We start from the raw sequence: 10,115 nt of genomic DNA, 5'->3' as shown, positions 1-10,115 counted from the left end.
ACCCAGGCTGGAGTGCAGTGGCACAATCTTGGCTCACTGCAACCTCTGCCTCCTGGGTTCAAGCAATTCTCCTGACTCAGTCTCCCCAGTAGCTGAGACTACAGGCACGTACCACCATGCCCGGCTCATTTTTTGTATTTTTAGTAGAGCTGGGGTTTCACCGTATTAGCCAGGATGGTCTCGAACTCCTGACCTTGTGATCCTCCCACCCTGGCCTCCCAGAGTGCTGAGATTACAGGTGTGAGCCACCATGCCCAACTAATTTTTGTATTTTCAGTAGAGACGTTTCACCATGTTGGCAAGGCTGGTCTCGAACTTCTGACCTCGTGATCCGCCCACCTTGGCCTCCCAAGTTCTGGGATTATAGGCGTGAGCCACTGCGCCCGGCCTGATGGTATTCTGATTCTACAGAATTTTTATCTTACTGACTTGAGAAATTAATTCTCATGCATAACCATTACTCCACTACGGTAAAGACTCACACATGGGAATTCTTGCATTAAAACTGTTCCTTACATAAAATGGAGACAAATTCATCAGGATTTATGTTATTTGGGATTACGTCGTAAACTCATTAAACACCAAATTACTTAAAAATATTCTTTAAAAATCACTTACCCATTGGATATGTTCCGCAATTAGGCACCCAACTACTTTTTTGTCATTGGAAATGAAGAGAAGTGTTTTAGTTCTGGAATAGCACATTAGTGGAGCCTGTTGAAAACCTAAATCATTGTCAACCATCTCTCTAATCTCGTCAACCTGCCAAATAAAGAACAATAATTATTTTTAAATGAAAACATTATATACATGTAAAAAACACAATATTTCAGTTCAATAGACTTTATTCCAAGCAGGGCATCCTCTAAAGAGCTCTTTTGCGCTGGGCATGGTGGCTCACATCTGTAATCCTAACACTTTGGGAGGCCAAGGCGGATGGATTGCCTAAGCTCAGGAGTTCACGACCAGCCTGAGCAACATGGTGAAACCCCGTCTCTACTAAAATATAAAAAAATTAGCCAGGCGCAGCAGTGTGCGCCTGTAATCCCAGCTACTTCGGAGGCTGAGACAGGAGAAACCCTTGAACCTGGAAGGCGGAGGTTGCAGTAAGCTGAGATCACCCCACTGTACTCCAGCCTGGGTGACAGAGAGAAACTCTATCTCAAAAAAAAAAAAAAAAAAGAGTTCTTTTGAAGGACTGTACTGATCAAGAACTATTTTTTTAACCCCAGGGAACACTTTGCAAAATGAAGGAAGAACTGGAGGGTGATGCCAAACCCAACAGTCTAGAGAACAAGAGGGATGGGGTGAGAGCTCCTACAATAGATTATTAGAAACATTAAGACTTCATATTAGAAGTATCTAATTTGTGAATTAAAGAGAACTTCACTGGAATCTTAGCTAGGCAAGCTACTTTTCTTCCCAACCCTTAATTAGTACTCTCATCAGTAAAATGAAAGTGAGTATAGAGAAAAGGAATTCATATTTACTTCCTATCAACCACTTATAGGCCAGGCATTATTCAAAGCACTTTACAAATATTTCACTTCAATCCCTCATTTCTTGGAGGTTCCTTACTTTACATATGGAAGAAATAAAACTCAAAAGTTAAACCACTTTCCCATGCCAGATATTAGACATCTAGAAAATCAAGGAGCAGAGTCACATGTGAATCCAAAATGTTACTATGGCATCAAACCATGCTTCTTACACTTTAGTTCCTAAGTGTGGGGAAAAGAGAGGTCAGCCTGTTACTGTGTTATTATAGATAGAAGTAAGTTTAAGAAACTCCATTTGGCTCTGTATTTGAGATGCTGTTAATCGGTGGCTCTACCCCCAATCTTGTCCTTGCTAGAAACTTCGCTGTGCTAATTAAGGTTGAAAGGATTTTGGGCTGTAAGGAATGTGCTTTGTTAGGCAAATGTTTAAAGCCTGCTTGTGGTTGAAGGTCAGTACCATTCCCTTAAATCTCAGTAAAAGAAAAACATCTGTCTCCTGCCCATCCCTGGGAAAATGCAACATCTCCGTGTATCTGTATGCCTTACTGCTGATTTACTCCCTTATCTTTTTGGCAATAAATACTGAGGGAACTCAGAGACCGGTGCCAGTGTGGGTCCTCTGTAAGCACAGCACTGGCCCCCTGGGGCCCGCTTTTCTTTCTCTATACTTTGTCTCTGTGTCTTTATTTCTTTTCTCAAGTCTCTCGTTCCACCTAGTGAGAAGCACCCACAGGTGTGGAGGGGCAGGCCACCCCTTCACTAAGTGACCAAAGTTAAACATGATAAGCTCAAACTGTTCACAGGCAATCAAAATTAAGACCTCTGTAGGTATTTAAACATTAGTTCCTTCCCCAATTAAAAGATACTGCAAACAAAAGCCAGAGAACAGTGGCTGATGCCTATAATCCCAGCACTTTAAGAGGCTGAGGCTAGAGGAGTTCAAGGCCAGCATGGGCAACACAGCAAAATCCATCTTTACAAAATTGTTTTATTAGACAGATGTGGTGGCACTTGCCAGTAGTCCCAGCTTCTCAGGAGGCGGGGACACGATGGTCACTTTGGTCTCAGGAGTTTGAGGTTACAGTGAGCTATGATTGTATCACTGCACTCTGGCCTGGGTGACAAGAGTGGAATTCTCATAAAAAAAAATAATAATAGAGTCCAATAACACTCATTTATGTTATTAAGTTTAAAATGCAAATAATCCTTAAGAGGGTTAAACATTCATACCTCTGGCATGCAGAATACCATGCAGCAAATCCCTCACTCAGTGATGAAGACTCAAGTCCTCCTAATTCTGAGACAGCATCCTACAACTCCTAATTCCTAAAGACAAGTGATTCACAATTCCCTAGATTTTAATTTTTAACTTATTATGGGTTACTAAGATTTTATTCAGATAAACTAAAATGAGGAAATTAGCATCTACTGAGGGTTCCTTCTAAGAAAAGTCTGGTTGCCACATATGGTAGTGTAGCAAAAGTTCCCACTGTGCATTTCCAAATGTGAACAGCTGGAATTCCAAAAATTCCTTAATTTAATTTTCATTTAAGTTGACCCTTGAACAACAAAAGTTTGAACTGTGTGGGTCCATTTATATGTAGGGTTTTTTTCAATAAATATATTGGAAAATTTTTTGGAGAATTTCGACAATATGAAAAAACTAGCAGCCAGGCACAGGCACGGTGGCTCACGCCTGTAATCCCAGCACTTTGGGAGGCCAAGGCGGGCAGATCACGAGATCAAGACCATCCTGGCCTCGAGTAGAGATGGTGAAACCCTGTCTCTATTAAAAATACAAAAAAATTAGCCGGGCATGGTGGTAGGCGCCTGTAGTCCCAGCTACTCTGGAGGCTGAGGCAGGAAAGTGGCGTGAACCCAGGAGGTGGAGCTTGCAGTGAGCCTAGATGACGCCACTGCACTACAGCCTGGGCGACAGAGCGAGACTCTGTCTCAAAAACAAAACAAAACAAAACAAAACAGTAGCAGATGAACCATGTAGCCTAGAAACATCAAAAAAAAAAAAAAAAAAACGAGAAAATGTTAGGTTGTCATGAATGCATAGAGTATATGTAGATACTAGTTTAAGTATGGGTTTAATTAATTATTTATGTTATCAGTAAGGTTACCAGTCAACAGGAGGCTATCAGTAGTTAAGTTCTGGGGGAATCGAAAGTTGTACTTGGGCTGGGCAGGGTGGCTCACGCCTATAATCCCAGCACTTTGGGAGGCTGAAGCAGGAGAATCCCTTGCGACCAGGAGTTCGAGACCAGCCTGGGCAACACAGTGAGACCCTGTCTCTTGGGGGAAAAGAAAAAAGTTAGAGTTGGAATTGTGGCTGCATGAGAAGCCGGCACCCATAACTACTACACTGTTCGTGGGTCCACTGTGGTTAATCACTGATCCTACATTAACTCAACAAGAATTTACTATTGTGCAAGAATCAATGCTTCAAATACAAGACAGGTTGGGCATATTTACATGTCACTGTAAATACTATTGTCTATTCTGTTAGGCAGCAGTAATATGAAAGCTTATTTGGGTATCTAAGATTGTCCATTCAGATAAACAGAGTATCTGAAGTTAAGAACCAAAAGATAAACTTACATATTTTAAATAGACTATTAGCTAAACTTTCAAATAACAGATGCAAAGTATTTTCCTTCAACCATCTTTTCAGGTGAAGTATTCTTAAGTTTAAAGAAGTCCAATTGCTAACCTAAAAAAAGTATAATAAACTGTTTTCCTCGTGTTTCCAGACATTTGGGATACACTCTAGTGTAATTATTAGTTTTTCAGATACACAATTGAACCCATTGCTTACATTATGAGGTATTTCTTCTGAAAAAGCATCCAGAGGTTGAAGAAAAACATACTGAGTATATTATTTGAAAGCGTAATGAACATATTAAACTTATTTAAAAATAAGTTTACCTTATGGTTCCTGATTTTTTAAATAATCTACATAATAAAATGGTTCCAGGGTTATCTCTCTAGTTCATTTCTCAACACAATAAACTCTCTGAATACTTCAAGTATGGAACTCTAAGTTCGACTAACACTTGCCTCACACTAGATAAGATAAACTTCTGTGTTTCTGCATTGTATTTATAAACTGGAATATAGTCTTATCTCTTAAAAATATTGTAAGATTAAGTCATGTTTAATTTCAGGTTTACTGTGACCTACTTAGCAATCTCCTTCTGCAATAAGCTTTTATTTAGAAATTTTCCCTTAGAATTAAACTTTACATTTTATTGATTTTCCAAATTACTATAATTAAGTTTTTATTTCTAGATTGTGAAATCATTTAGTTGGCATCGCTCACTTAACAGAAGATAAGCATGTCTACTTTGGCACTCAAATTATTAACTACTACTAATAGAGGACAATTTAGTAATAATACTGGACAGTACTCAATTCTTTCAGAATTCATATACTGGACACACTATAAAGTTCAATATAATTTTTGAATTGGGTTATACCCTTTAAATGCTTATTTCTTGCTTTCAGAATAGATGTTTAAATACACTATGCCAACAATCTGTTATCCTCTTAAAATTAACTGCAAAATGGGCCAGACACAGTGGTTCATGCCTGTAATCCCAGCACTTTGGGAGGCCGAGACAGGCAGATCATGAGGTCAGGAGGTCGAGACCAGCCTGGCCAATTTGGTGAAACCTTGTCTCTACTAAAAATACAAAAGTTAGCTGGGTGTGGTGGCACACGCCTGTAGTCCCAGTTACTCGGGAGGCAGAGGCAGGAGAATCGCTTGAACCCGGGAGGCAGGGGTTGCAGTGAGCTGAGATCGTGCCACTGCACTCCAGCCTGAGCAACAGAGCAAGACTCTGTCTCAGAAAAAAAAAAAAAAAATTAACTGCAAAATGATATCCACTCTGCATGAAGTTTCACTGGAAATTTACCTTTTTCAGGGCATACTTTGGGTCTTCAGGAAGAACCATTATTATCCTGCCATCAGGGTATTCAGCCAGAATTCTTTCTTTCTTCCAGCCCTAGATACGTATATATATATATATATATATGTAAAGTATCAATTTTATGTATATTTTATTCATCATATCCATGTACAAGAGAAAAAGTACAATTGGTCTAAAAATTGCAAACATGAAAAATATATGCTCATTAATGCTTAATAAAGCATGATAAATAGGCTATTTTGTTAAGCATACAATAGGTACAAGGCAAGCTAATTTCTCTCTACTACTCATTCAGAGATACAACTAACACCACAGGAGTATTTCTAATTTATCATTTCCCATTTTAAATTAATTTTGAAAGCCACACACCAAAAGCAAGCCCCTTAAAGTCAGTAATTCCCATAAACTATAATTCTCCCAGATGCTTGATAAAAGAATTAAACTCTTATATTTCATTGGAACATGGTTACCTCCACAAACAAACACTCAAAGTTTTGTCTGGCATGCCAAAGACCTCCAGGAGGTTTTAAATGAACTGATTTGCATGCAGTAGCCCAGTATGAAAGGAATAGTTTTATGCTTATTGATCACAACTACCAAAGCCACAAGAAGGAGACTATAAAAAATATAACTACCTTCTAAGAATCTAATAGGGAAGGAGAAGCTACGTTGTGTGTATCTGAAGTTAAACATACTCAAAAAAAGAGAGGTAATAAACTCTTCTTCAGATCCACACTCGTGGTGATTAATGAGCAGAACCTGCATAAAAAAAAACAAACAAAACAAAAGCCACTTAAATCTAGTAAGATGGGACTGAACCAGAGGTTAAAACTAGGAGCTTTGAAGTTCAAAATAAGTACAGAAGGAATGAGCTTAACTAGTTGTTCCAGTTGTCTTAACCCAACCAACTTTACATAAAAAGGCCTTTCCCAGAAGCCATTTATACTTCCAATAAAGAAAACCACCATATTTGTTCTGATGTTTCTTCTAAGAACACAAAAGCTCAATGAAACCAAGAAAATGGCAACTAGATTTCTTTAAAAATATACTATGGCAAGTATGAAAGCAGATTCGTTTTCTTAAATCATCAAGAATTTTTTGGAGGGGGGAAGGTAGAAAGATCATTGTTGGGAACAAAATTTCTAGTTAATCAGTTTGGTATACGTAACAACTTAAATTAAAAGATTTAAAATCCAAAACTTGTTTACATAATAGAGTACCCAACAGAAAAGTTAAATTCAGATGATTAAAATTAATTATCATTGGTAACATGTTCTCAAGATTTGAAAAGAAGGGAGAAGAAACAATAGCCACAGAAGTCCTTTTTTCATCTAAGAAACTAAATCTGTAGTTCTTCAACCTAAATAAGGTTTTAAAAAAGAAAGTTAAGGCCGGGTGTAGTGGCTCATGCCTGTAATCCCAGCACTTTGGGAGGAGGGCGGATCATGAGGTCAGGTGATCAAGACCATTCTGGAAACCCCATAGCTACTAAAAGACAAAAAATTATTGTAGTTTTAGGCGGGTGTGGTGGCACGCGCCTGGAATTCCGGCTACTCAGGAGGCTGAGGCAGCAGAATCGCTTGAACCCGGGAGATGGAGGTTGCAGTGAGCTGAGATCGCGCCACTGCACTCCAGCCTGGGTGACAGAGCGAGACACTGTCTCAAAAAAAAAAAAAAAGACAGAAAGAAAGAAAGAAAAAATCTGAATCATATACAGATCTGAATACAGGTAAACAATTTTTAGAAGATTTACAAGATATCACCTCTTTAAAAACAAATTTCTAGGCCGGGCGCGGTGGCTCAAGCCTGTAATCCCAGCACTTTGGGAGGCCAAAACGGGTGGATCACCAGGTCAGGAGATCAAGACCATCCTGGCCTACACGGTGAAACCCCGTCTCTACTAAAAAAATACAAAAAACTAGCCGGGCGAGATGGCGGGCACCTGTAGTCCCAGCTGCTCGGGAGGCTGAGGCAGGAGAATGGCGTAAACCCGGGAGGCAGAGCTTGCAGTGAGCCGAGATTGGCCACTGCACTCCAGCCTGGGCGACAGAGTGAGACTCCGTCTCAAAAAAATAAATAAATAAATAAATAAATAAAAACAAATTTCTATTACTAATGTTACTTTATGAAAAAGCTTTTAAATTTATGAACCTATTTTTAATGAAATGAAGAGATTTTTCACTTTAAAACAACGAAAAGACCTAAAAATTTAAGTACCTCAAGTTATAAGAAAACCATTCTTCCTGAACTGAATCATCTAAAGACACTTCCATAAACTATTCTCCTATTAAACGCCTTTAAAAACAGTAATACTGGTTTCATGTCATTATACTGCATTGTAGACATTGGACAAATTATTTTGCTTTACTAATTTTTAAGTGCAAAACTTTCTCTTGAAACAACTTCAGACTTGTATGTTCATGCTGACATTTTTATCACAATTCAATTTGATAAAATTTTATGTTTTAAATAGTACCGTTTTTTTCATGTACTAAATAAAAGCCCTTTAATCTAAGAAGCAAAGACTGCCAAGGGATACTTAGTACTGCTTAGGTTTCTAATGTTCATGAAAACAGCAAGTTTTGTTTATTAATGTAATTTACTTATTTGAGACAGAGTCTCACTCTGTCACCCAGGCTGGAGCGCAGTGGCAAGATCACAGCTCACAGCAGCTTCAAAAGCTCCTGGGCTCAAGCAATCCTCTTGCTTCAGCCTCCCAAGTAGCTGGGACTACAGGCGTGCACCACCATGCCAAGCTAAGAAAGCACATTTTAGTGAAAACTTTTAAGTAATTCTAGAGTAAAAGTTCAGGGTTTAGATCCTTGTTCTTGGTAGTTACTAGATGCATGGCCTTAGGCAAATCACCGGAACTGTGATTCTGTTTCCTGACCTAAGCATTCTAAAAAATGGCTATCATCACCTCCATCACTTGGGTAGTATGAGGGTGCTATACTTAAGACGACTGCTCAAAAAGTAGCCAGTCAGTAACTCTTAGTAACCTCCATTCTCCTTTCATACTAGTATCAAACTAAGATCAATGCACTAATCTAACAAAACAGTCAATCAATAAATGTTCCCAAGGTTAAATACAGCAATAAATTCAAATCATAGACAAACAAAAGATGAAAGAAACAAGTTAGCTAATATTTGTTCAAATAACATACTCAAGACACATCTATGCCTCAACTACAGTTAACTGCTAGTCAGCAATAACCACATGACCTTCCTTACTTCAGAGAAACTTGGAGGTTGTGAAGTCCATCCAATGCTTAAAATTAAGGGAGAGAAAGGCAGGGTTCAGGAAAGAGTGCATGCAATTTAGAAGAATAACCAAATAGCCACAATGTTTCTGCAAAGATATAAATTCCAATGCAGTGCACTTACACTTCTGACCTTTAGCTCCAATATATTTCAGCACTAGTACATTACACATAACCCTCTGCTAACAAGTAGTAGTTTCCAAAACCCATTTTTTTCTTACTTCATCCATTTGGCTACTTCACGAAAAGCAGAAAACTTTATATTCCTAATTTGTATTTCTAATAGCAAGAAATTATTATTATTATTATTATTTTGAGACAGAGTTTCATTCTTGTTGCCCAGGATAGAGTGCAATGGTGCAATCTCAGCTCACTGCAATCTCCGCCTCCTGGGTTCAAGCAATTCTCCTGCCTCAGTCTCCCGAGCAGGTGGGATTACAGACATGTGCCCAGCTAATTTTTTTGTATTTTTAGTAGAAACAGGGTTTTTCCATGTTGGTCAGACTGGTCTCAAACTCCCGACCTCAGGTGATCCACCCACTCAGCCACCCAAAGTGCTGGGATTAATAAATTATTATTCTTTTCTCCTTGCTATTGCAGCTACTCTAAACTGTACAGTCTAAAGAATGGATTTCTCTTTTTTCCATCAAAAAAAGGATTACAATTAGAAACAAAATACACTGAGTGGTAGATACCACGTATATACAATGATCAAAATTCAAACCAAACACTTAAGATGTGTAGATTTAATTGTATAAATAATACTCCAACTTTAAAAGTTCATATTAATCACAATTTCATAAAAAGGTTGAATGAGAATATACATTTGAAGGAGTATTTGAAGAAATAAAACCAACAACCAGCTTTTCAAAAAATAAACAGATATTACAAGGGAAAAACACAGATCCAGGGAGAACCTAGGGATTAAAAGATACTAAAAGGACATACCAACCAACGTAATATATAAACCCTAATTCAAACAAATAAACATAGGAAAACATGAGCTATTTGGGAGGCTTTTAACTCTGATGGAAAACTTGATTTCAATAATTCATTCATTTATTGAATGTGTAGTTATATTATTTAAGGTACTTTTATGTTTAAAACAGGAATAATCTTTGGCCAGGCACAGTGGCTCACACCTGTAATCCCAACACTTTGAGAGGCTGAGGAAAGCGGATCACGAGATCAGTAGATCGAGACCATCCTGGCTAACACAGTGAAACCCCGTCTCTACTAAAAATACAAAAAATTTAGCTCGGCGTGGTGGTGCACGCCTGTAGTCCCAGCTACTAGGGAGGCTGAGGCAGGAGAATTGCTTGAATCTGGGAGGCAGAGGTTGCAGTGAGCCAAGATAACACCACTGCACTCCAGCGTGGGTGACAGAGCGAGACTCCATCTCAAAACAAAACAAAACA

The 10,115-nt window shown here is 38.5% G+C and overlaps 1 protein-coding gene across 1 annotated transcript in view; it reads right to left on the bottom strand.

Moving 5' to 3' along the window:
• ESCO1 (establishment of sister chromatid cohesion N-acetyltransferase 1) overlaps window positions 1-10,115 on the bottom strand; it is a 74,096-nt gene that overhangs the window by 6,138 nt on the left and 57,843 nt on the right. The window contains exons 9-10 of the mRNA XM_011957772.1: window positions 5,423-5,512; window positions 619-762 (exon numbers count right to left, since the gene is read on the bottom strand). Coding sequence (XP_011813162.1) covers window positions 619-762; window positions 5,423-5,512 — 234 coding nt within the window. The remainder of the gene's footprint in view (window positions 1-618; window positions 763-5,422; window positions 5,513-10,115) is intronic.

The sequence above is a fragment of the Colobus angolensis genome, unplaced genomic scaffold (assembly GCF_000951035.1).
Source record: "Colobus angolensis palliatus isolate OR3802 unplaced genomic scaffold, Cang.pa_1.0 Scaffold45, whole genome shotgun sequence".
Lineage (NCBI taxonomy): Eukaryota > Metazoa > Chordata > Mammalia > Primates > Cercopithecidae > Colobus > Colobus angolensis.
Note: the sequence above shows the minus strand (reverse complement) of the source record. Positions and strands in the feature narration are given on the sequence as shown.